Here is a 26,483-nt window from a genome sequence, read left to right on the forward strand (position 1 = left end):
GGACCTATAGCGCCAGAGGACAACACAGATCTGGCAGCTCCACTGCAGAACCACAGGCGCTCTATTGGCCACAGGGGTCGCTGATGCGCGGTGAGCCATGGATTCCCCTGCCGACCTAAGCCCTCCCTACCCGGGCAGCACTCAGTCAATTGTGCGCCACCCCCTGGGAGCTCCCGGTCAGGGTCGGCTGTGACTTAGCCTGGAGTCGAACCTGCGATCCCCAGGCTACAGGGCACATCCGCGTGGAGCGCCTTTGCTGGATGTGTGTGACAAAGTGCCCGCCCCTGTGTATATTATCTGTTGTGTTGCGTGTGGTGTGTTTAAATGTTGGTGTACAGACATTGGTACATGGGATATAAACAGGTCTGTGTAACACAAGTGTTTAAAATGTATATGTGTATTTAGGCACGAGGATTGCACAGCACTTCACGTGCAAGTAAAATGTAGTAATATGTGAGCACGGGGAATTGCACTTTATTAATTCACGTGCTGGGATTCAAGTGAATAATTAATTGGTAATTGAATCCCAGCACAACAGTATATATAGATGCACGTTGTCACATACTCGCGGTTGGGTGTTCGGTGAGTGGAGAACGAGATAGGAGACGGAGGTAAAAATAACCATCATAATAATAATAATAATAATAACAATAATAATAATAATAATAAGTATTAGTAGATAAATATCTGCTCACCGTGTTTGTCTGTATCGTCTGTTTTGTTAGTCTGTTTATTTTGGCGAATGTGCCGTGGCCTGTGTTTTTGTTTGTTCCAACCGTTTATTTTCTGTGTCTGTTCACTCATTAAATGCTGAGAGAGACCATCCGCTCAGCTCCACCAAACTCCACCTCTCTCTCTGTTTATTTTCTTGCTTCTGGTCTGACGCCACCCACTCCGGACGTCTTTGTGACAATGTGCCACTTGGAAGCAGCACTGGTCATTTCAGAAGAGAGAGTTTGGAGGAGTACTGAATTTATTTATTATTTTATAAATAATACAACACAAGTTTAACTGACTGCTTGAATCAAGTTTAGCTCTGCTGCATTGCAATGCGAATGTTATTACAGCAGTTGTGTGCACCTGTTCAAGCTCGTATGCTTTTGCCTTGTCCTCGTCCCGGTCTGCGTTTTTTCGGTAGGCGAGCGCCAGGGCCCACACAGACAGAATGCTGTACACATTGTCTCGAACCCAGGCGTGCCTCTGCTTTTCACTAGCAGGCAAGAGGCCAGTCACTGGATCCTAATAGAAAAAAAAATAAAAAATATGAGATTCAAACACTTCTATATTTACATTCTTATAACCACTTTATTCATTTATCTATGTAAACACCACTGTTATACTTTAGTGATTTTGAAAAGTTGCAGATCACTAATAAAGCACAGCCTATTCAATGAGCGTATGCTGGCTACAGGCCTCAAATGTACTTTTCTGCTGTTAATCACGGTCACTAGCATTTAAAAATGTACAATATCAGTCATATGTTAGAGGAGTAGGAAAAAACATGTATCTGTTCCATATTTTAAGAGAATATCATCAGGAGAAGAGGGTTGTCTGGAACCAAATTATTATTTACACACATATTATGTTAGAATACATGATTGCAGAAAAACATGACTAAACATTAAATAAAATATCTAAATAATGTTTAACACTAAAATTCTAGGTGATGCAAAACTTTCGGTCATAGCTGTAGAGTACAAATATTAATGCACTGGTGAAACCACATTGAGCATACTGAAACACTACAGCTTTGGAAAGAGAGAGAGTCCATCAAACAGCAACCACAGTAACCCTACAAGGTAAGAGCTATGAAGAGCTGACGGAAATGAATCTAATTAGCCTATAACAAAGAAGGGTTTTGGTTAGACTTGATTATTAACAGACGTAAAACAGAGGGTAAGAAGCATTGATGAGCTCCTACTTTCTTATGATCTTTTGCTGATGACATCTTCCTCGTTTACTACGTTGGCAGGACATTGTCTATGTTAAAATGGGCATGCTGACACAAACGTTTCAGAAACAGGTGCTAGACTTGGCCCCTTCATAGTTAGAGTTGGCTGCCCTGTGGTAACGTTTTGCAAGAGGTACTAATATGCCAATATTATGTTCAAGTTTGTATAGAAACCAGGCAGTTGGAGCAACACAACCTTTTAAGAGAATTTCCAAACTACTAACATTGCCACAGCTTGAGTATATCTTTTAACGATGGGCAGCCATGAAGGCAGTACAGAGGCACCAGATACAGATTGTTGATACAAGCACAGAGTACAAGTCAAATGTTTCAGACCATCATAGTCTACAGTAGTTCTACAGTTCCATTCTATAACATATATGTCACAGAAACAGGTACTTCTACTATTAGGCCACTGGTATCCATGTTACTCCTAATACATTTGAGGGACGTCTTGACTCTCTGCCCTCCTCCCGACAGAGATATTCCGGTGTACAACCATTAGTAAACGAACTACATTATTTAAAGATACAGTAATCAAGTAATAAAGGCTTATTACAACCTCTGTGAAAAAAATAATGATGGCAGACTCAGGTGCTGCCAACCACCTTCCTTCAAGAGCACTAAGTAGGCTATGTATTCCTACCTTAGCTAATACAATTCACACCATATAGATGGCTAGCAATACTGTAGACTTGAAAGTCGTTTGCTTTCTCTGGTGTTCGTAATGGGGATCGAGGTTTTCATCATGATCAAGAACACACTAGCAAAGCACGTCCATAATCCAGGTCTACAATCAACTGACTGCAAGACCCAGTGTCAGAACCATCTTTTCTGATTTAAAATCTGAGATTACACACACACACACACACACACACACACACACACACACACACACACAGTTTTTGTCTGAGGAGACATGTCATCAGACTGGTGGAATAGCCCTACGTAAATATGAACAAGGTAACAGGAATTTCTTTTTTAAAAAAATAAGTGTTCAAAAGCGTTAGGAAAGTGCACAAAAACTACAGTAATTAAATACAAAACGACATATAAGGATAATACCAATAAGTCACGATAATATGCAGCTACAAAACTGTTGTAACACAAACACCACTATTACAGCAACACAGGTGACTATTATTATTAGCTGTAAAACAAACACAGATCATGTGTACTCACCTGGTGACACAGGATGGTCTTTTGCACCAGTCTGGCATAATTATCAAGCTTAACTCCAGAGTTGCTTCGACTTCTCATGTCTTAGCGTGGTTTTGGAACTACAGGCTCCAAAAGTATGCAGTTTCACATTAAAAACAGAACATTGCATAAAATAAATAAAATAAATAAACACAAATTAACCATGAATAAAGTTTGATTTCGTTTTCTAAGATTTTAAAAAATAAAGCAAGAAAAACTATCCAGTTTCTGGTGGTGATAAGAAAGACGTTCACTCAGTTTTGACAGCTTGCTCAGCTGCTCTTGTTTTGAATTGTTGACGTTCCCGAGTACATAATGTCAACAACTGCCGGTAAAATAAAGACTCTCTATTTTATAGTTTATTTTGAACTCACGATACCAGTTTAATTTACATTTTAAAATAAACAACATGTAATCCGAGCAATATCTGTTGTTAAAAAAATGTCTTGCAACTGAACAGGTATCGTACTTAACTTTCAAAACTCTGACTCAATAAACTTCCCTCCGCTTACTAGTTAAAACTTTACAATATCGATATCCAGTGCTCGTGACTTTTGTATGTCATTTATATGTTTTTAAAAAAGCAAACTCTTTTATACATTTTGAAAAGCGTCCTTATTTTCTTACGTTTTAATTTCTTTTGGTAAAAAAAACAAAAAAAAACAAACTCCCTACTCCCCGTTTGTTTCTCTCTTCCCTTTACTTTTCAACCCGACTCGCAGACACAAACCAGAGCTGACAACGAGCAGGACCTGGAATACATACAAAAAATATATTGAAAAACCACCTGCAACTAATTCTATACTTGGCAGGTCACTTGGTTAGTTGTTCAATAGTTGTATTTTTCATATATTATCTTTGGTGTGATAATGTAATATTGTTTAACCATTTTTTTTTTTGGACCCTGTAAGGACATTCAGGTTTAACTCGCCACATCTAAGGTCAAAGAGGAGAACGTGCTTTCGGTGCAAAATTGTAAAATCGTGTCCGTTGGCTTGTACTCTGTGAGAAGATTGAATGGAAAAGGAGCCATGACTAAAATAACTGAAATGTAAGAGCACTAATTATCTAGTATGACGTAATTGTTAGTACAACGCCACTCACTTGTTTAAAGTTTAAAACAAAAAAGAATGGGATGTACAATTCAAGTTTTATGGGGGTACTTTAAAACTAAAAGTGTAATTACTCATTCAGACAGGTTTTTACACTGTCACGTCTGACGTTCATGACGGTTGAAAGTATCTAACAGTCAGGACGAAAACCATGGTGAGGCAGTCTGTGCAATAATATTAATTGATATCGTCTGCCATCTAGTGGTAAAAGAAAAACATTTGTATGTGGAAACCCGCTTCATAATACTTAGGTGCTATCCTTCAAGTTACTAAGACGGTATGGGGTTAGTAATGGCATTTTTATTGCAGTGGAAACATTTTATGTATGATACTAACAATAATATATTGTTGTAAAGAGAAACAAAGGATTTACAGAAATATGTGTTGAAGTTGAAAAAAGAGTTGTATTCAAAATATGGTCATTATTACTAAAAACAAGTCATTAAGTAAAACAGTATGCTCAGTTACTAAAAACGCTATAGTTAAACAACAAAATACCCCAAAGAATCTGGCAAATATATTTTTGAGGCTTTAAAAAAAAAATAATAAAAAAAAAACTACTGAAGCTTTCATTTGGTTTTTAGCACGTTTATTCTTTACCTCAACTTCACACGGATGAAATTTAAAACGTCTCAGTCGGCCAGATCTGGAACACACGTATAACTGACCAGAATTAGACAACACCGAACTGAACGTTGCTAATAGTAACACATCTAGAGCTAGGTTTTTTAAAAAAGTCTCAAATACATTTTAAATTAAAGGAAAATAATCCGTGGTTTTGTTTTGTGTTTGCTTTACACTTACTATTCAATAATGTGACGTTTGTCGTTCCAGCATCTGCGACGTCAAATGTTATCATTATCTGAGATGGGGTTTAATTCACTGCTGTGATTGTAAAGCAAACTTAAGAAATAGCTAATGCTATATCAGCTTCTAATTATGTCCACATGAGGGCAGAACTCACAAACAGTCAAGGGAAAGGAAGTCATTGGTTGCAACACATGCTGTATGTACATGCAGCATGAATGCTTAGGCATTGAGAAGCTTGAGTAGACCATAAGGCAAACCATGAGGTACTACTGTATAATAAATGCATGGTAAATTGTGCAAACTATGTCATATGTAAAGTATTTTGCCACTGTGCAAGTAAATTCTCCACTCTTCTAAAGGAAATTTAAAAAAAAAACTGCTAAAATGTCATAATTATGCATTAACAACATATAGTTAATTTAAGGGCTTCTAGACAAACCAGTTGTTATTATTTTCAATTTCTGATTTTTATTTCACCATGAAACAAGATTATGTCTGGCCCGTAATACTGAAATGTCAGTTTCAGTCACAATGGGCAAAACAGATCACATGTATTTCACAAGGTGGTCTCAAATGCATGCTGCAGAACACATTTTTACACTGATACCCACCCCAACTCCCTTTAAGGACTCTACACACCAATATATACATAGCAGATGCCATTTATTAAAATTAAAATACATGTGTGTTATAAGATGACCTCCTTGGTGCATGACAGGTACAGTTTATGAAATTGTTTAGTTAACTACTACCACTGTTTTAGTTTTGTTCAAAGGTACATCATGTTGTCTATCCAATTGATAATGAATAGCTGTTCATGCACAACAAGACTGATGTCTTTGAAAGTTTGTGAATTGAGCATTCATTACTGGCTGAGTGAGGGCAGGGATGTATCAATATGAGCTGTAAGCTAGTCTATGATAAAGATCTTATGATAGTTGCTAAAGAAAATATTTGGTTGACTTGACTTCAGTATGCTGAACTGATTCCTCTTTTGTAAACTCACAGCAACTAACAAGTACTCTGGCTACACCCCTGTATACATACTTTCAAGCAAGAGTAATTACTAGCATGCAAATGATAGCAAAGTATGTAGCGGGGTGGGGGCACATTGTCCTGCAAGACAGACACATTTTCTGAAGGACTAATGGAATTTCATAACTCAGGATAAAGCACAGAAACAGAGATTACATCAAGGTTCTGCAAACTGGAGGAAAAGCGAGTGCCCAAAACGCATGTACTCACTTGACACAATTTGAGATCAAGCAACTTGGAACTGGACAAGCACTGACGAACCAAGTGACCTCTCTCATTAGTACATTTTGTTATCTTCTTTTGTTCTTATATTGACATCTGGGACCAGCACGATGCTGAAGTGTTGTGCACTTACCAATGATTTGATGAATGTTAATTAAGGTGAATTGGTTTGGTGTGGTGCCTTTCTGGGGCAGTTGATTGACTGATTGATCGGCTAGACGTGCAGGTCCTGATTGGCCTGGAGAAGAAATATGTTTTGTGGGCAGAGAAGCAAGCAATAGAAGGACAGAGAGCAGCAGATTTGCCTAGGCAGCAAGATAGCCTGTGTGGCTGCTGTTTTGTTTTACATAGGATTTTGTTATGTGTGTTTGTTTTGGGAGCTAATAAAAAGTTTTTTGGGTCTCTGTTTGCTATTTCTTCTGCTGGCCAGCCTTGACTGTTGTTTTATCACTGTCATGGTAAAAAAAAAACATGATAGCGAGAATCCTTGGGAAGACATATCAGATCTCCCTTATCTTAATTTCAGAGTTGGCACCATGGCTAATATCAGTTAATGTGGCGCCAAACAAGAATCTCCTTCAATCATGTTATGGTTTTCCTTAGGAAATCAACTGGTAATTGTGTTGTACTGTATTTGAAGATAATGTTTCGGTGACAAGATAATGCCAGTGGATGCTACTTTTTTTTTTTTTTTTTTTTTTTTTACAAGAACATGAGATAGTAACAGCTTTAAAGTAATTGTGGCAAATAAAATAATTCCATAATTATACACATTATCATATATATTATAGTATATTATATATAGTACATACAGTGGCTCTGAAAAGTATTCAGCCCCCCTTGGACATTTCCACATTTTATTGTGTTACAAAATGGAATCAAAATGGATTTAATTAGGAGTTTGATCAACACAAAAAAATTCCATAATGTAAAAGTGAAAAATAAAATCTACAAATTATTCTAAATTAATTACAAATACAAAACAGAAAATAATTCTTCAGTCAATATTTGGTAGAGGCACCTTTGGCAGCAATTATAGCCATGAGTCTATTTGGATAAGTCTCTACCAGCTTTGCACATCTGGACACTGCAATTTCTGCTTTTTCTTCTTTGCAAAATTGCTCAAGTTCCATCAAGTTGGATGGTAACCTTTGGTGAACAGCAATTTTCAACTCTTTCCACATATTCTCAATTGGATTGAGGTCCGGGCTTTGACTGGGCCACTCCAGGACAAGGGATTTTCAATGCCTTGGAAATGTTCTTATATCCTACCTCTGATTGGTGCTTTTGAAGAACCTTATTCCGGATTTGCTTTGAATGTTCCTTCATCTTCACAATGTAGTTTTTGTTAGGAAATGTACTAACCAACTGTGGGACCTCCCAAAGACAGGTGTATTTAACCTGATATCATGTGAAACACCTTAATTGCACACAGATGGACTCCGTTCAACTAATTATCTGACTTCTAAAGACAATTGGTTGCATCAGAGCTTATTTAAGTGTGTCATAGCAAAGGGGGTGAATACTTATGCAATCAGTTATTTTCTGTTTTATATTTGTAATTAATTTAGAACAATTTGTAGATTGTATTTTTCTCTTTGACATAATGGACTTTTTTTATGTTGATCAGTGGCAAAAACTCCTAATTAAATCCAATTTGATTCCATGTTGTAACACAATAAAATGTGGAAAAGTCCAAAGGGGGTGAATACTTTTGAGAGCCACTGTATATTATATATTAGCATTAATAATACATATTTTGCACCTCCATTCGCTACATAGGTCTCAAAACGTATTTTATATAGCAAACATATTTTCATTTGCAAACAATAATTATAATATTTTAGGTTAAAAGTTATAATGTTCTCTCCTTTTTTTCACAGGAAATGTGTTACTTGCACTTCCTGGTCATTTCACCTTAGCAGTGTCTTCTGGGTCGTAGCATATTACTGACTGGCTGAAAGCATGTCACTCAATGGGGGAGGCAGCTCATTGGTTATTGTGGCAGGGACAGGTTTCCGACTGCTCAGATGCATACGAGGCACTTGCAGGGGGAGGCATTCCTTAGAAAGGGAGAAGGAGAGAAAGAATCACATTTAATCAGCTATGAAGCAAGCAGTGCTCGGACACAGCAGTCGCAATTCTGTATTGTTTCATGGTTTTAGAGTGTTATCCGGAATGTCTGAAACATGGGTAGAGTAGATTTAGAGGGGATTGTATGATTCTGTTATATAGCCCGTATTAATGGTCTTACCATTGTTGGTATATCCTGGGAGGGTTACCACAGCAACCCCACACTTGTGTTTACCATTGTTGGTATCCTAGTGGCAGCACCCAGACAACATTACATTAAGAGTTATGGAATTATTTTGTTACTTACAAACAGTTTAATAGAACAGCATGATATGGGGGTGAAATATCAGAGACAGCAAAACTATTGTATTTTTTTGTTTGTTTGTTTAGAATCACTTTGTAAAATTTTCTGTTTCAGTCATCACATTGTGTAAACCCAGGGCCTCCACAGAGCGCTCAGAAATGCCTTATATCTCAGTACAGATGGTACACCAGAGTTTTACTAATACTCTGCCCCTAGTGGATTAAATAAATACCACATGGAACAAATTTTGTATTTCTTGCATTCACTAGCTCTAGTGAAGCCACAGGGGTGTTTTAAACTGTTGAGTGTGATGACTGAGACAGGATATATAAATAAATACTCCACCTAGCTACAGGTTACCCATCCAGCACATTTAACTGTTATCTTCACTACACAATACATTTGACAAACAGAAAAGTAGACATTTGCTAGTATGTTTGTGGTACCATTGGAAAGATGCCAGTGGTCTGGGGCATGCAACATGTAAATAAATGTAATATAACTTGTATATAAATGGTATAAACACAGAAAGCTTTGTTTTTTGAACTGCACTAAATTAAATTAAAAGTACAGCACAGAAATGTAATCACAGCTTCATAAACAAAAATAATATTATAAACTTTTACATATTTACAGCAACAACTGGAATTTGCACTTTCACATACTAAACTATCACAATCCGGTCCACAGAATGTGGAAATCAAGTAAAAATGCTTTAAAAGTAGATCGAAGGCCAAGTTATGTTCCTTTTTTAAATTGAGAAATATGTTTAAAAAATATGAAAATTGAAAGTTCATGCAAGTACAATATTTATATGACTCATACATAAATGACTAATTGCTCTTTGTTTATTGTACGATCTTATACATTTCCCAAAGTGTTTATTGGCGCTAAAGGGATTTTAGAATTAGATCCAAACTCTTGGCTTCCTTCTTGTCCTTGGGACAGCACCTGGCTGTTAAATAGAAAAGAGAGGAAATAACCGATTGCGTTTCCCTGAGGACACAGGTATAATAAAAGACTGGTAGAATGAAACATGAAGTGCTATATACCACAATACCAGATTTTTATTATGATTGTATTTCTTGGTAGATAAATGTTTCAGCTAGTGTCTTCTTTAGTGTACTTATTATGAGTTCTTAATTAGTACACTAAAGAATGCACCAGACAAAACATGTGTCTACCTCACTGATAGTTTTACAGTGGATCTGAGCATTTTATATATCAACATTTACAAATGAGAGGAGGCCATTCATCCCAGCTAACTTCATCTGGCTCCAAGTAGCTGATTGATCGCTAGTTGAGTCTTAAAGGATCCAAGTGATTCAGCATCAACACGACTAGGTAACCCATTCCATCCCTTCATCACTCTCTATGTGAAGACGTGTCTCCTTACCTCTGTTCTGATTCTAACTCCACTTCATTTTCATCTTTGTTCTGTGTTGTGCTTAAAGTATTGGCTATTAACTTTGTCAGCTCCTTTTATGATTTCAAATACGTCAATCATGCCCCCCTGATTCATCTTTGTTACAGGCTAAATAGGTTAAATTCTTTCAGCCCATCTTTGTAGCTCAGTCCTTTAAGCCCTGGGATTAGTCTAGCTGTTCTTTGTTGGGCTCGATGTCCTCAATGTCCATTTGATACTGTGTGTTGAGAATGGGTCACAGTACTCTAAATGCGGTCTCACCAGTGAATTATACAACCTCATCATAACCTCTTTGGATTTGTAGTACACTTTTGGTTACATACCCAAGTATTCTGTTTGCCTTTGGACAGCAATGAGTATTACAATACCAAGATCTTTCTCTTGGTGAGCAAAATCATGATACATACAGGTGATCTTTGATTTGTGTGGAACATCCAGTTGCAGATCGGATTGTAGGCTGCAGATGTGTGTGTGTGTGTGTGTGTGTGTGTATATACATATATTATATATTATATATACATAGAGGTAAGGATCTCTCTGACAGCTGTTTTCTGTTATGGATACCTCAAGGGCATTTAAATTTCCAGAAGAAGGATTTCTAAAAAAAGCTTCATCCATATTTGCAAATAGTAGATTTTTCCAGTTTGTTACCAGTATCCTTTTTGTAACCGAATATCAGTTTTACTTGGGGGCCTGACCAATAAATCATTTATTTTGTAATAATTATTATATATATTTTTGTCCCTTACACTCCTACCTAATGACAGTAGGTACTTCTCAGAATTTGTTGAATTCCAGCCAGTTGGCTCACACATGATCATAGATATTAGGAGACAAAACAAACAAATCTATGTAAACTCTGTCACTTTCCACCTCAAGTTCGTTCCTATCAGCAGAAATGTACTGCACTGTTTTGTATCCTTTTCATTACTTCATTCTTGTCTGCTAAAGGAGCCCCTTTCCTCTACTGCAGACTACTGCTTCACGCCACAGGAACCCCCAATGGCAGACCCAGGAATGACCATGAGAGTTTCCTTGCACTTGCTCGCCACTGTAGTCAAAGATCACCTTTGCCATGAACTTTTAAACCTTGAGCAGGGTGGCCATATGACTTCAGAAGTTAAGGGTCATTGGGCTTCCAGTGGCTCACCTGGTAAAAGCATGGCCTCTTGGTGTTATACAGTCAAGGGAGCCTATGTTGGCTTCCTGGTTGGTCTTCGCTAGGACCTTCAGTTCTCCTGAACTGCTATTGGAATTACAGTGATGAGGGAACATAATTGGACATTCTCAATCAGGGAGAACATCCAGGGTACTCAAAATATAGTTTTAAAAAGAAAAAGAAAATCCAGGTCATCATTCTATCAGGAGAAGCACTCATCCTGTTTTCATTAACAAATGCAATCTGATTTGTCTGTAGAACGATAGCAGTGTAAGATAGAAGTTTGCATGTCTCAGGGTCAACAGATACAGTGAATGTGTTCAGAAAAACTGTTTTTTTTTTTCAGAGGATACTGGTGTGACAATACATTTCATGAGAGTTAGACCTGCAAGTTGACATTAAAACCTACAGACCCACGACAGTCATTGTACAACACACGAAATAAAACGAATATATAAAAAACTGGTTTGTCATTATCAACATACGATTGTATGTACACTCCATTCATTGTCTAAAATGTTCCTGAGGAAGGGAGCTACACCCATCCCTACCCCTCCACAGTAAATAGTCTGGACTAGCATTCCAGGTGATGAAACCTTGGATCTATGAGATTACAAGTCAAGACTTTTGTACAACCAGTGTTACATCAATGAACCCACTCAACTGAACGCATGAGAAATAAATACAGTCTATCACTTGGCTGCCCATCAAAACAATTTTAGACAGGGTGCGGTGATCACCTGTGACTTCTTGAAGTGCTCTGTGTACCAATACCTACACCAACACTAACATGCCACAGACAACATATAATACAGAATACACACAGGGGCGGGGCCACCCGGCCAACAGCTTCCACAGCACCATCACAAAGCGCTTTACAGGTTAGTGAGGAATAAATAATAATACATTAAATACAATGAAATACAGGGCATAGTACATTAAATACAAACAGTAAAAAACAATGCAAATACATTAATCATAAGAATAAGATGGAGTGAAAAACCTGAAATAGCAATTTAGGCAACAGCTAATAGCAGATATCATACTTAAAGAGCATTGAAAGCAAGAGAGAACAAGTGGGTCTTGAGAGTTGATTTGAAGAGAGCGACTGTAGAAACTAAATAAGCACTCTCCGAGTGTGGTGCACTTTTGCTTGGCTATAACAAGCAGGCCAGAGTCAAAGGACCTCATCTTGCGTGCAGGGACGTAGCGGTTCAGCAGGTTGGAGAGAAACTCTGGACCCGTGTGATGAAGGGCCTTGAGGGCAAGCAGGAACATGTGACATATTGGGATAAAGAACACACTGTTTATCTGGTTAGTGTGCACAGTGGATAATCTGAGTTTATATAAGTAGTTTTTATACAGTGTGTATACAAACAGTGGATGATGTATTATACCAAATTACATGACTGGATGTCTGACAGGCTGCTGCTGGCAGACTTGGGTAAAGGTCTCTCTTCTCACAGTGGCTGCATTGCAGCATTGAGCCCGACATTTCCAGCCACATTGTTCCTATGGATTACAGTGACCTACTTTGTAATGTATTGACTGGCTGAAACTGTGAACTGGGAGGTATACAAAAATACGTGGAGGGCTTTCCTTTCTAAAAGGTCCGTCCTGGTAAATGTGCACAGAATTTGCAGTTTAATTTGCTTTTCCATGCTTTACCATGGTAACCTTAACAATTAGCTTCGGGTTATCTTTGCTATGTTTTCACCATGGTATACTGCAGCAATCATTAATTAGGGATATTTCATTTTAACAAAAGTGCTCAATCGCTTTGTTTATGCTTTAAAAATGTTTTAATGACAATTTCCCTCACTTTCCATCATACAGCAAAATGCAGAACAGTTCTGATAGACGTTACACCAAAAACAAGTAGCTTTTTTTTACAATACTTTATTAAAACAGTTTACATTCCACTCTGTGCAAGTCACCAACATCTTAAGTGGCTCAGAAACACATTGATAGGATTTGGAGATAACCAAATCTCTTGCTGGTATAAAAACCTTGACTCCAGTTAACTTATCTTCTCATACATTCAAGTCTTTTCTGTTAAAAAAAGGGAATTTGATGTCTTTCATTGTCTGTTGTATACAAATCTGCTCATGTCAGTTTATTAAATATTGGGGCGCTTGTCTTGATCTACTGCAAGTTTATTATATTACAAAAGGAAGCTGGAAATCATATTATTAACACTTATTAACTTGCACAATCTGGACTACCCAAGTCAATGCCTAGTATACTTTTTGCTTCCAGGTGTCTTGGTAGAATACAGAATTTATTTAAGCATTAAACAGCAACCCTTTTGTTTTTTAGTACCTTGATACCATAACAAAGTACTCTACACATGAGCTTTCATAATAACCTTTCCTCATAAAATTTGAAAAAATCCTGTTTTCCAATTCACATTGATTATATAACATAGCAAATATATAAATATACAGTACTGGTATTATTTCAGTATTTCAGTATCTGGAGTAGTTAAGAATTGCAGCCCATCACTTGCTCGTACTTCTTCCTGCTTCCAAATAAGACTCTCTCTCACTCCTCTTAGGATTTGAAGTGCTGGGTCAGTGAACAATGGCCCTCCCTGTCAAGAAGGAGAAACAAACTCAGTCAATGAAAAGGCTTCATGTTAAACCAATGCAGATTTCAGATAGACCCGTCTGGACCTATATATGGTATGGATCAGGGGTAGCACCAATTAGGGAACTAATGAAATACAAAAGTAACAGTCGACCTCAGAAATGGGTCGTTGACAGCACGTCATTGAAGAGTATTTGCATTTGCAAATCTATTAACATCTAAATAACATCTGAGAACATGAATAGGTAGTTTAAAAAAAACAAAAAAACAAGCAGTGTTGAAAATGCATTGCACAAACAGCATTGTGTTACAAAACAGTATGTTTACAAAAAGAGCACATTTTTTCAAAGTGTCAACTAGTCGACTACTGTACTAGGAGTTGTTCTGTCCATATTAGGAAGGGTTAATTTATATGAAATATACATTGTGACATGCACTTTTATGTAAAGGGGTCACCTCTCACAAAACTGATTCTTTCGTTAAGCTAGTGGGAGCCCTGATATATTGTACTGGGTGAATCAGACGACCTGACAGACTGCTAAGGAGGACTGCTTGTACAGCAGGTGACCAGCTGAAAGATGCATCAGCATGTAAGACTGACACTAATCACTGATGTGTAAAGTACATGCTGGCCATATTTTGAAGTTAAATTTCAGAAAATAAAATTTTTCTTTATTATTATTATCATGAAAATGAATACAATTGTGCATCTAAGTCATTTCTTTCTAGTTAGTTGTTGTTACAATTACTTTCTCCTCTCACAGTATGTGTCTTTGTATTAGCTTCAGTCAGTTTGGAGAGTAGACTCCACAGCACCCTTAACATCCCTGAAGGAATCAGATATAGTACTTATATGTACAGTTTTCCCATGCTTTCACCGTGGTTATTCTCTGCATTTACCATAGTTTACCATGTTCTGCAAAGTTTAACCATACCTCTCTGTGCTTAACAATGTTTACCTATGCTTTACCATGCTTTTTGCTGTGCTTTAGTACATTGTGCTATGCTTTCACTAGGGAAAGCCTTTATAATCACTGAGGAATGGAACCATTTAAACACCTTGCAGACTCATCAAGTGAAACCAGTGTAGTCCTGGCTACCCCCGTTGACCCACAGCCTGACTAGTTAAACTCTGATTTGCTCACTGTATGAAATGGATGAGAATGGAGTATATCACACACAGCAGCACAAGCACTTGGCCTTGCTAGACTTGCCTGCAGATCTTGGTTGAGCACTCGTGGTGGTGCTGGCAGTACGCTCCGTGGGGTTTGGTGCCAATGTTTCTCCAGAGGGGCGTCATCCGAGCGAACCGCTTTAGAGCCTGCAAGCTGAAGGAGGCTGGACTGTCAACCACACTGGAGGAATCAGCTTTCTGGATGGGACTTGAGCAGACCTGGCAAAAATGAAATGCAGTCCATTCTACTTCATACTGTACTCATTCAATGCATGTTATTCCTATAATAGTCCACTGCTTTTATTAGTATTTAAAATGTACTGATATAAATATGGAATTCATAATACAGATGTTCATACTTGTACATGATATGCATTAGGAATTCACATCCTATTCATTTCATCTGAGATCTAAAAACAGTAAAACAAGGGAACTCCTGTTACAGTGTGTTTGAGTCTCTTGTAGTAAAATGTCAAATTCTGTCCTATTTTTAATATTTCAATACTGGCAGTATTTTTATTCCCCACTGTTTAGATTAACCGAATACACCCCACTATCTTTAGTTTTCAAGAAATAGGCTTGATTTCAATTTCACCCCAGCTTAAAAAGGCATTAAAGTGTATCTGAGTTTCTTATACTTTTGTTTTCAAATGTATGGGTGCAGTCTTTCCCTGCCAAATTACAACTTTGACCAAATTTGCAAAATAGAAATTACTTTTGGTAATTAAGCTAATAAAATTCCAACCAAGTAAAAAAAAAAATGAAAAAAAAAAACAGAATGTAAGTAACATTCAGTCTCTAAATGTCGGAATCCTCAATGCTACCACATGAACGAAACACAAGAGAGAAAGGGTTAAGGTTCAGTTAAGTTAGCTAATCAGCGATTAAGTTGTTTGTTTAGGTTCTGTTCTTGTAGACGACCTTCCTCTGTGCTTATTTCCACATCAGTCAAACAGTCGAAAAACTGAACTGAGCAAAGTCTAATGATGAACATCTCAATAAGTCTGGTCTATCCAGCTCTCTTCAGCTCAGGGGCTGCAGTGTGCTGAAAAGGAAGCTTCTCAATGCACTGCATCTGCTGCACAGGAATAGCTCAAAGAACACTACAAGTGGAGCAGGGTCATTTACCCATTTATTTTCCATGCTTATATTGTTTACTGTACTTTTTAAACAGTTTTCACCATGCTTTCCAATACTGCAATTTACTGCATTTGCCCTGGTAAAAGTTTAGAACAGTAAAAGCATAGCAAAGTCTAATAAAGCATTGTGAAAGCATTGTAAATCTCAGGGAGGCATGGTACAGCAAATCATGGTAAACTATGTTAAATGCATAGTATAACCATGGGAAAAGCCAGACTGCAACAGTACCGTGAACATTTACTGTGGTACACTTTCGTAAGGGTGTATATGCATTTAAAAAGCTTTACAGTACTTTTACTTTGGTATAAAGTTAACTATGACAGTTTTCCCAGTTTACATTTGTGTAAATTAATGTTGACAGCTGCAAATCCCAGAGTCTATTAATCATGAAAGGAAATGCATTGCATTATGATCTTGTATATTACCTGATAGCTGAGCATTAGCACCCCAATGCACACTGCTATAGCCTTTGAGTTAAAGATGTCTGGCAGCATTGTGAAGGAAGTGGATGGAGTTCTTGCTAGCAATCCTGCTGTGTTTCCAACCTAACTTCATCCCTTACTCTGATATATGTACCCAGGCTGACGTCACACATTTGCTAAATACTGGCAACTTGTACTGATTAACTGCTACATTACCCCAACTGTGAGCCAAGTACTCTGTCTGGCACAAGCCAGCTCTTGGATTAGACATTGCTGTCTTTATTGTGAATGATGTGCTATCAGAGTGAATAACTGCCAGCATTGTTTTGAGGTTTCAGTGAATGCATCAAGTTAACAGTCATTCATCTATTCTTGTATAAATGTTTATACATTTCAGAGGAATTTAAATTTTACACATTTTGCTAAAATTCTTTTGGATGTAATGTACATAATGCAAATAGCAGGGATTTTATGGATCAGAAGGCACAGTACTGTGACAGAAATACAATGATTTTTGGTTGTAAATCTCCCTCGCGACCTGTAAGGGTGCTAAGCAGCAAGAACAGAGTTCCTTGGATGGGCTGGCCTGACAGTTCTTTCCCAGGGTTCGAGGGAAGTTGGCCAGCCAGGAAGGGGGCGAGACTCCGTTGCAATAATGCATTGACACAGAAGGGAAACGACACGGCAGCCGCAGATTGGAGACGCGGTTGCATTCGTTTATCAAGGGCTCATGTGTGACAGCATGAAAGGGGATGGAGAATCATAATCTGTTCCTTCATTTTGGTTTGTGTTAGGGTTAGGGACTATGAGAGACCCCAGAGAACGTAACAGTTTTGTGAGTGTTTTGTTTGTTTTGTTAGTTAGTAATTTGTCGTTTGTAAATTGCCAGACAGCTAACACGTTTCTGGAGCTGTCGCGGTGGGCCAGCAAAGCTGGAACAACACTTTACCACTGTCACAAAATAAACTTGTATCATCCACCATGAGCACTACTGCACGCACCGAGGACTGGTGACTCTGTGTGTATTATTGTGGGGCAGATATTGTTTATTATTTGGCACTGCAATCCCGTTGTTATTTACCCCATGCTGTACACATTGTTGTGTACTGCCAGGAGATTATTGTTTGGTCGCCAGACCTGGACATTATAAATAAACCCCTTTCTAAACTGGATTACAATTATCTTTGTCTGCTTCATTCACACACTGAATCACTCCTGCACCTGTATCCACTCTGCCACTTTGTCACAAGTACACTTCATGAAGCATGTGCCTGCTGAACATAATTGTATGAGGCTGGAGTCAAATGTTTGTCTTTGCTTGCTGCTGTCCAAACATTTTAAGCACTTGCTTAATTAGCATTCTGCTTTCATATTGTTCAGCATGATCTCATTACAGCCAGCATGGCAGTCGTGCAAAGGTCGAAACACGACATCCCTGCCAGCAATGTTCCTGTCTGCAGAGTGAAGGACGGATCGCTGAAGCGCTGTTCTTTGAACTGTTGCTTCTGAAGGACAGCAGATTCCACAGTCTGCAACTTTAAACATATATAAATAAATAACTAGTCGGCATGCTGTTTTCTGTGAAAAATAAAATAATGGAAGACATATGAAAGTATTACGAAGGCTTAAGGGAGCGTAAACGCAACACCTGAGATGTTTTACAGATTTGCATTGTTAATAAAACATGTAAAAAACAAAATATGCACTGAACCCGTTATGCAGCTAATGAGCATGAATTCTAAATTGACTGGTTTTGAGATTCACACGTAACGTGAATAAGTATTTCTTAACATTTCATCTCAGCTATTTGCTGAGGTTTGTTACAGTTCATCTTTACACCCATCAGTGTTTTTCTTATTAATATGTATCCCTCTACCACCCCCTGCTGGTCAGGTAAACTCAGAACATTAATTCACAGGCTCTTGCCTGCCTCTAAGTTTTTCTTTTATTACTTTTATACAAAATAAAATAAAAAAATAAAAAAATTCAAACAATTGCACCCCGAAGTAAAGGCTTAGGACACAAAAAGAGGGACATATTTTAAGAAATAAATAAATACAAAAAAAGCGAAAGAAAATTGGCAGGGGGGGGTCAGTACTGATTTGTCTCAATTATAAAGTTGATTATCCTCTTAAATTTGGAGCAGACTACTTGGATTGGAAATTTCAATTTACAGTAACAGGCTAAATGAAGTGACCACCAGGCAATAGGAGTTGATGAGACTAATATATAGAATACTTCAATTCAGTGCAACGGTTTTGGTTTAAGAGCTATACATATTCAGATCTTTAAAAAATATTAACTGGCCAACATCAAAAATAAATCATAGCACAGGCAAGATTCACATAACCTTCTCCCCAAATTAAAGGGAATACCTACGTGTTTCACTGTAAACACTGAAGAAATCAAAGCAACCAAAGGAAAAAATAAAACAAAAAAAAACAACTTTTTTTTTTTGAAAAAGTTGATTTATGACAAGTGTAAATACAAATCAATATTTAAATACATTTATAAATAGAATCTTTCTACATCAACTGTCAGTCATACAGACCAAGACTCAGAACTGCTTTTTCTAAAGCCTTCAGAAAAAAATCCCTTTATTTAAATTTAGTCTATTCTTAAAGACTTTTGAAGACATACAATGTGCAAAGTAGAACAACAAGCCAGTAAAAGCTGTGCAAAAATAACTTTATACACAAAGTATTGCACTTTTTCCCTGAAAACTTTTTGACCTTTCAAACTGTCAAGGGCTTTCTCAAAGAGACAGTCCCTTAAATGTGCAAGAAATGCTATTTGGAAGAAAAAAAGACAAAACAAAAAAAAAACAGCATCCCTCTCAGATTCCCCCTCAACACTTGAGGATTAATTAAAAATGATTAAGAATGGTCTCCTTCATAAATGCAAGCATTGTTTAGGCCTGGATTACAGCAAAAACAGTCAGCCACTGTACCTGCAGCACGGCTATAGCACAAGTATGGCTACAGTTGAGTGCAGGTCTAAACACGACAAACTTGGGGAAACAATGTAAAGGATTCAAGTGCTGATAACATTGTTTAAAAAGACAGATTTCACTGTGAGCGGAGAAGGAAAGGGAAGGGGGATGCCATTTTGAAGAATCATAGTTTTAGCCTTCATTCTTAGTGTCCCATTATCTGCAAGTGCAGGACTCTGCAATCATGTCTTCATACTCTTTGTAGACAATGCTGCCATTCTGCTCCATCATCAGCACACTGATGGGCTTGTACTTATAGGGGACACAGGAGGGCCTGGGGACACCACTGTCTACCAGTTCGTTTATAAAGTTCTGGACGATGGCGTGGTTGGGAGAGTTGTAACCATACTGGAGGATCCGGGGGCAGTCACCCTTGCAGTACTTCGGGTTGTAGTTGTGGGGGGCTATGATCCAGTGTTCCCACCCTAACTGGTGAAAGCTCACCCTGAACATATGGAGCTTGCATTCATTCCTCCTTATGTTGTTCTTGTGCATGTAATTGGGGATGTCCAAGCCAATGTTGCTCAGCTGTCTGGTTCTCCTGGAGAGCAGGTGATCATTCTCTTGGTGAAGCACCTCCTTCTGGTTGCTGGAGAGACTCTGCCCATTAGTCTTTTGACTATCGTTAAGGTAAAGCAGCAAGGCCGGAACCTGCAGGCAAGCTGTTCGGGGCTTCTTCTCAACCCTGGATGCGCGTCTCGTTCCTCCCGCTTCGGTACAAGAGTACTGTATACACAGAGACAGTCTTCCCCCAAGAGAGTCACCAGGCACAGCTATGTGGGAGGTGATGTCTGTCTCCACCCACTTGTCTTCTGGCTTGAAAGAGATGACCCATCCATCTTTCTGATCTGTGGTAGGCTTGTCCTTAAATGGCGGCTCTTCAGACAGTAACTTGAGCTGGTAGGTAACCTGGCGGTGTAGAGGAGACTGTGGTCGGGAATGGACAATGGCTGCCTTCACCAGTTTCTCTGTTGGAAGGATTTTCAGCTTGTATTCAACAGTATGCATACACCAGGGATCTAAAGAAAAAAGAAAAAAAAGAAAAGGTGTTTGTCTTTAATAATAGTGCACAGTCACAATGTAACGAGCCTCAGGTTTTATTAAAACTCACATGATGTCAGAGTAAAAAACTCTGAATGACAAGCTTTGCTGCTCACTTGACATGGTTTAAAAGCAAACACATTAATTACACCTTACAGGATACAATAAGGACAACATTGAAAGTGAAACACAATACTATAGGTGACATTTACATAAGGAACCAACCCACCCCATGGCGAGGATGCTATGAAGAAAAAAACTATTAAAGCCTATCTGCAGACAGCCACCAGACTGATGCTGGAATATAATGCTATGAAGTGTTCTTGTGTCGCAGCCATAAGGACTATAATTAAGGAAGGTTTGTGCCATCACTAAAATGTTAAAATGGCCCCTAATTTACTTTATATTAGTAACTGGCCAGATCAAAAACATCAACATTAATTCAAAACAGATAAATGGTCTGCGTGCACAGCACAGAAGACATTAATATAATCTGCTCATCTCATTTTAAAACCTAAAGCCAACCTGTTGCATTGTTTAAAATGATCACTCCATAAACATTTCAAAGCAACCAGGGACAAAAAACGATTAACATATTAAAGGCAAGAGTAAATAATGCAAATCAACACTTAAATACATTTAAATAGAATATATCTACATCAAAGCTCAATCGTAAGGGCGTAAGAACATGAAATGTACTAACGAGAGGAATTCACTGGGCCCTAAACTCGAGGTTCAAGTAGCCAATTCCACCAAATTTGTTTTAGCTACAAGAAATCCATCACTTTATCATCAAGGTCACGTTAACGCTCATACGGTATTTCAAAAATACTGCACACAACAGGATGCAACATTTGCATTTAACAACTTTATTTACAGAGCAAATAAGACTCCCAATAGACTATGATTACGCGACAGGCTTTAACAGTATTACTTTAGTCACTAAAACAGATTTTAAAAATGAATTGATAAAACAATTAAACAAAAACTTAAAACGTGTTACCGGTATATCAGATACCCATGCCATTTAAAAAAAGCATGCATGTTAAGTGTCTATGTACACAATCGCGTGTTGGCAATTTCTGAATGCCTACGCTAAACAAACTACACGCTATCACAAAAGTTGCAGGATATTTTAGTCTGTAAACGTGCAATTCTCCATGGCTTAGTGACCTGATTGTGTTTGACACGGAATATCATTATTTTTTGCTTACGCGTTCACTAAAGTGTCACGTTTTATCAGGTCGTGATCAATATGTGTACTTAGTTACTTTTAAATTGTCAAACTGTGTCACTTACCTGTACCTGCTCTGTAGCGCGTATCTTTTGTGGATGATTTGACCAGTCTCACCGTGTTTGCTCCCACTGTTCTGTTCTCCCTGGGCCTCCCGTCCAGGTCGGCTGCTCTGGAATACAGACTCATCATGTACTGCAGATTTGGATCATTCGCCTGTCTCTTGATCATAGTTCTTTGCGGTTGATTCATCTGTTCAGATAAAACAACATTGAGAAGAGACGAGGGCCTTTCCCCAGGATTCTCTTCTCGGGTTAAAGCTGCAGACTTCAGTAAAACCATGAAAGTTAAAATATTGAACACGTTGCAATGGTGGGTAGCCTTCATGTTAATCTTCTGATATGAGTGCGGCGTCTGCAGGTTGAAAGGCTACCATTACCCAAAGCAACTAGGTATTGACCCTGGCAGTGATTTTGCGTCCTGTGTTGTTGATGGAGTATTTCGATTCGGCGTTTACTGTGACCCCAATTAACCTCTTGTCAGATCAGGTGACCTTATTCTTTCACCAGTGGTTTAACTTACCGTACTGGTAAGTTATATCTCAGTATTTAATTTAAAATAAAATTATTATTTTGAAGCCACAAAGCAATATTTAAAATATAGTTTAAAGAATGACATATGTGTTTTGATTTCTTGTGGAAAAGTATGTGTGTGTGTGTGTGTTTGTGTGTGCGCGTGTGTTATAAACAGATGATAACTGTTTATAAACTCATTTTTAGATAAATATCTCACCCAAATTATTTATCATTTTTAAATATTGTTTTGACAATGTACGTATGTAATTCATTTTATCGAATCCCTAGTATTATAATAATAATAATAATAATAATAATAATAATAATAATGAATAACAGCACTGTTCATAATACTAAAGTACTGATAATAATGATCATTATAATACAGCACTGCAGAAAGGTGCATAAATTTAAAAAAATAACAACAAAAATGCATTCTCAAAGAAATTTATCCATAGGAAGACTGTAAAACAAATATATACCGTACTACGAATATGCCATGTATTGTTAAAATCCTGTTGAGGTACTGTGCATGCATATACAAAGATGATACTACAGCTCCTCCTGTAGCTTGTAGTATCATCACCACTGTCAAACCAAAACCTTATTAATTTATGACCGGTGGTACATAGTGCCTGTGTCTGGATATGCGGAGTTTGCACAGGGTGCAGAGTTTATATTTTACAACAGAGGGAGCTGCATACTGTATGCTCTGTATTGAGGCGCATAAAATTATATGTAAATACGATAGGGGTCATACGCAAAAAACACTCATTATCATATAATAGACGTACGTACATATATATATATATATATATATATATATATATATATATATATATATATATATATATATATATATATATATATATATATGGGTAAATATCAGGACTTTCTTCCTATGCACTGGGATGCGGGACATTTGCCAGGAAATCGGGAATGTCCCGACCATATAGGGACTGATGGCATGTATGCATGACTGATATCAGCAGCATGTACAGAATAATGAATTCCCTTTTAAGTGGAATGACAACCCTGACCAGTCAATCACTAAGCATATATACAAAAGCTGCCCTATCAGGGCCCTGCTGTGAGAAGGAAGCACCTCCCACCTCCTGCTGAAAAGGGGCATCCTCACAGTAGCATATCGCCATGTTCTCTCTTTCACCTCACCAGTGGCGGCGGCAGGATTTAATTCCTGGATGGGCCCCAAATTTTCACAGACGGGCCATTTATGACTTAATCACGTAAGCATAATGATGTAATTACCAATATGCACACTGAGGACACTCTATACATTTTGACAGTCAAAACGTTTTGCCAGTCGGACATCCGATTTACCACCAACAGGCATAGCAGCACAAATTCCGTAACGTTAACGAGCTGCAAGTCACTACCACGCATAAAGAAAATGACTTCCCAAAGTGAGCTTAAATTTAAAACGCTCTCATACAGTGACTAAAAGAAGGTCAGTACTTCCCTTTGAGCTTTAGAAAAGTGTCTGTTATATGGAAACAAAAACAAAACAGGAATAGAGGCATGAGTTGAGCATAACATACAGTACTTCTCAGCTGCATCAGTCAACTGAATTCTAACTGATAAAATTAAATGTAGGTACTTACATTACTGGCGCATTTGTTGACCGTTGGTTCGTTTTCATTTTACAAAATTTGTCAGGACATAGCTAATGTGTAAGACACAAATATAGCTCTGATTTACTGCAAAATTGGTCAAACGTTCTGTGTTATTACCCTTACCCAGGGCAACTTACAATTGTTACAAGATATCACATTATTTTGTACATACAATTACCTATTTATACAGTATAAATAACTAAACAGCAGCTGCACAGGCTGCTTGTTTGCGTGCCTTGCAATGAAAGAAAAGTTCCTGTATGTTTGCGTTTAATTTCAACACTACACTATCGAAGACGCAAGATCTTATATCTCAGCCGTCCAATCACCAATCTCTTTTTTTCATAACCATGACAACGGTACTAAAGTGGGTGGGACAGATATATATTTTTGCACTGACCTCGGCACCGATTGACTCGGCACCGACTGCGCTGTCCCTCGATGCCGACTGCAACAGCTCGGCACAGAACTGCGCTTCCTCGGTGCTGACCCCGACGGTGATTACTCGGCACGGACTACTGTCACCGATGCCGAGAGCTTGGCACCGAAGCATACTGCTAGGCACCGACGCCCCCGCGCCATGTCAGTGCTCTCTGCAAGCTCCTCAGCTGGTTTCCATCAGTGTGACCAGTGTACAGCCAAGCTCCTGAAGCAGGATGGGCACACACTTGTGTTAGGTGTCTTGGGCCAGACCACGTGGCCAGGGCACTGGCAAGAGACTTGGATTGCTCTCCCTGCCAACGGTTCTCTAGAAGAACAAAACGCAGAAGGGCAGCCCTCTCCCGAGTGGATTCCCATTCCTCGGGGCAGGGAAGGACGCGATCCATGGTCCAGGGTCCTTCCGAAAGGCTTCAAGGTTGGACGTGTCCAACCCCACCACTTTGGTCGGGCAGGCCACAGCGGGGGGGGCTCCATACAGCCCCTTCCACATATATCTCAGAGGGAGGAGTTCCGGGCCCTGATGCAGCGCGCAGCTGCTGCCACGGATGTTCCCTGGCCTGCGGAACAGGAGGGAAAGGGGAATCGCTTTTTAAAGCAAAAAGGGCACCCATATAATGCCCTTCTTCTTTGTGAGGACTTTTTGGAGCTGGTTCGCTCTTCATGGAATCACCCTGCGTCTGCTCCCTCTGGCTCCGGAACAGTCCCTGCTGCACACCGCCGGAGCCCAAGAAGCTAGCCTGGGCACATTCCCTCCCATCGGGGACACGGTCACTGTGCTGGTGCAAGAGTCCACCTTCACCAGAGGGGATAAAGACCCTACCTGCCCGTCCAAGCCATGCAGGACAATTGACACCATGCTAAAGAAGACATATGCTTCAGCGGTGTTGTCGATAAGAGCGGCAAACGCCATGTCCATCTTGGTGCTCTACCAGTCACAGCTAGTGGCAAGACTGCAGGAGCGGGCAACAGAGACAAACGCGGGGGAGCTTCAGGCGGTGATGGGTGCAATGACTGACCTGATGGGGGAGCTAGGTGAGGCATCAGGGAGGTCTCTGGCAGCACTGGTGGCCGCTCCCCGACATCTTTGTCTGACTCAAGCCAAGGTGGTAGAGACAGAGAAGGTTGCGTTGCTTGATGCCCCTATAACACCGGAGCAGACATTCAGAGTGACTGTTGATGTGCTGCCTATCGCCAACGCCCTAGGCAGATGGTCCTGAACACCAGCCTCCACCCCAGACCAAACAAGCAGGCAGAGGAAAAGCTGGCTGCAAGGGACCACCGCCGGCCAGGGGTAACCGGTTCTCCGGCTGGAGACCGAGGCCTGGGCCTAAAAAAGATGTGTCCTCTCCGAAGCCCAAGTGAGACCGCCCCTGAGGGGCCCCGGCTGCCACCTTTCCCCCTCACAACCGGACTGACCACTGGACACGACCCATGGCAAGGATGCCCCCAGGACTCCTGGGTGCTAACGACTATGAGATACGGTTACGCTCTGCAATTCCGCTTAGGCCCACCACCCTTCAAGAGTGTGCTCCTTAGCACCGTTGAACCAGCATGCACAAATCTCCTTCAACAGGAGATCATCAATCTTCAACAGAAGCACACTGTGTGCTTGGTAAAGCCAAGCAATGTCCTCAGTGGGTTCTACTTCAGGTACTTCCTGGTGCCCAAGAGGGACGGTGGTTTCCGACCTATTCTGGACCTCACGGTCCTCAACATGTTCCTCAAACAAAGGAAGTTCAACATGTTGACTGCACAGCGTATCCTCCAGTCCGTCCAGCCGGGCGACTGGTTCACATCGATCAACCTGCAAGACGCCTACTTCCATGTTCCGATCCATCCCGCGCACAGAAAATATCTGCGCTTCGCCTTTCAAGGCAACACGTACAAATTCTGCATGCTACCATTTGGCCTCTCGCTGGCGCCCCGCACATTTTTCAAGTGCATGGATG

At 39.3% G+C, this 26,483-nt stretch overlaps 3 protein-coding genes across 3 annotated transcripts in view; all 3 read right to left on the bottom strand.

Annotated features, from left to right (window-relative positions):
- LOC121295798 (phosphorylase b kinase regulatory subunit alpha, skeletal muscle isoform-like) overlaps nucleotides 1-4,175 on the bottom strand; it is a 32,771-nt gene extending 28,596 nt beyond the window's left edge. Inside the window, exons 1-2 of the mRNA XM_041220853.1 lie at nucleotides 3,134-4,175; nucleotides 1,081-1,239 (exon numbers count right to left, since the gene is read on the bottom strand). Coding sequence (XP_041076787.1) covers nucleotides 1,081-1,239; nucleotides 3,134-3,211 — 237 coding nt within the window. The 5' untranslated portion in view covers nucleotides 3,212-4,175. The remainder of the gene's footprint in view (nucleotides 1-1,080; nucleotides 1,240-3,133) is intronic.
- An 8,900-nt stretch (nucleotides 4,176-13,075) lies between these two features.
- LOC121295359 (liver-expressed antimicrobial peptide 2-like) lies at nucleotides 13,076-16,747 on the bottom strand. Its single transcript, XM_041219872.1, has 3 exons — nucleotides 16,621-16,747; nucleotides 15,096-15,274; nucleotides 13,076-13,885 (listed from the first exon to the last, which is right to left on the bottom strand). Exons 1-3 carry the CDS (start codon nucleotides 16,687-16,689, stop codon nucleotides 13,846-13,848), a joined length of 288 nt encoding a protein of 95 aa, XP_041075806.1. The 5' UTR covers nucleotides 16,690-16,747; the 3' UTR covers nucleotides 13,076-13,845.
- A 2,709-nt stretch (nucleotides 16,748-19,456) lies between these two features.
- Nucleotides 19,457-22,477, bottom strand: LOC121295805 (bone morphogenetic protein 15-like). Its single transcript, XM_041220864.1, has 2 exons — nucleotides 21,950-22,477; nucleotides 19,457-20,628 (listed from the first exon to the last, which is right to left on the bottom strand). Exons 1-2 carry the CDS (start codon nucleotides 22,269-22,271, stop codon nucleotides 19,766-19,768), a joined length of 1,185 nt encoding a protein of 394 aa, XP_041076798.1. The 5' UTR covers nucleotides 22,272-22,477; the 3' UTR covers nucleotides 19,457-19,765.
- Between the last annotated feature and the right edge of the window lie 4,006 nt (nucleotides 22,478-26,483).

This window comes from Polyodon spathula, chromosome 20, assembly GCF_017654505.1.
Source record: "Polyodon spathula isolate WHYD16114869_AA chromosome 20, ASM1765450v1, whole genome shotgun sequence".
Taxonomy (NCBI): domain Eukaryota; kingdom Metazoa; phylum Chordata; class Actinopteri; order Acipenseriformes; family Polyodontidae; genus Polyodon; species Polyodon spathula.

Bases quoted from the DNA above. Each gene is read 5' to 3' on its own strand.
- LOC121295359 (XM_041219872.1), bottom strand. From the start codon at position 16,689: ATGCTGCCAGACATCTTTAACTCAAAGGCTATAGCAGTGTGCATTGGG. The intron at 15,275-16,620 runs GTAATATACAAG...CATTTTTGCCAG, and splicing joins TGCTAATGCTCAGCTATCAG to GTCTGCTCAAGTCCCATCCA. The intron at 13,886-15,095 runs GCAAGTCTAGCA...CCTTCTTGACAG, and splicing joins TGCTCAACCAAGATCTGCAG to GGAGGGCCATTGTTCACTGA.
- LOC121295805 (XM_041220864.1), bottom strand. From the start codon at position 22,271: ATGAAGGCTACCCACCATTGCAACGTGTTCAATATTTTAACTTTCATG. The intron at 20,629-21,949 runs GTAAGTGACACA...TTTTTTCTTTAG, and splicing joins GCGCTACAGAGCAGGTACAG to ATCCCTGGTGTATGCATACT.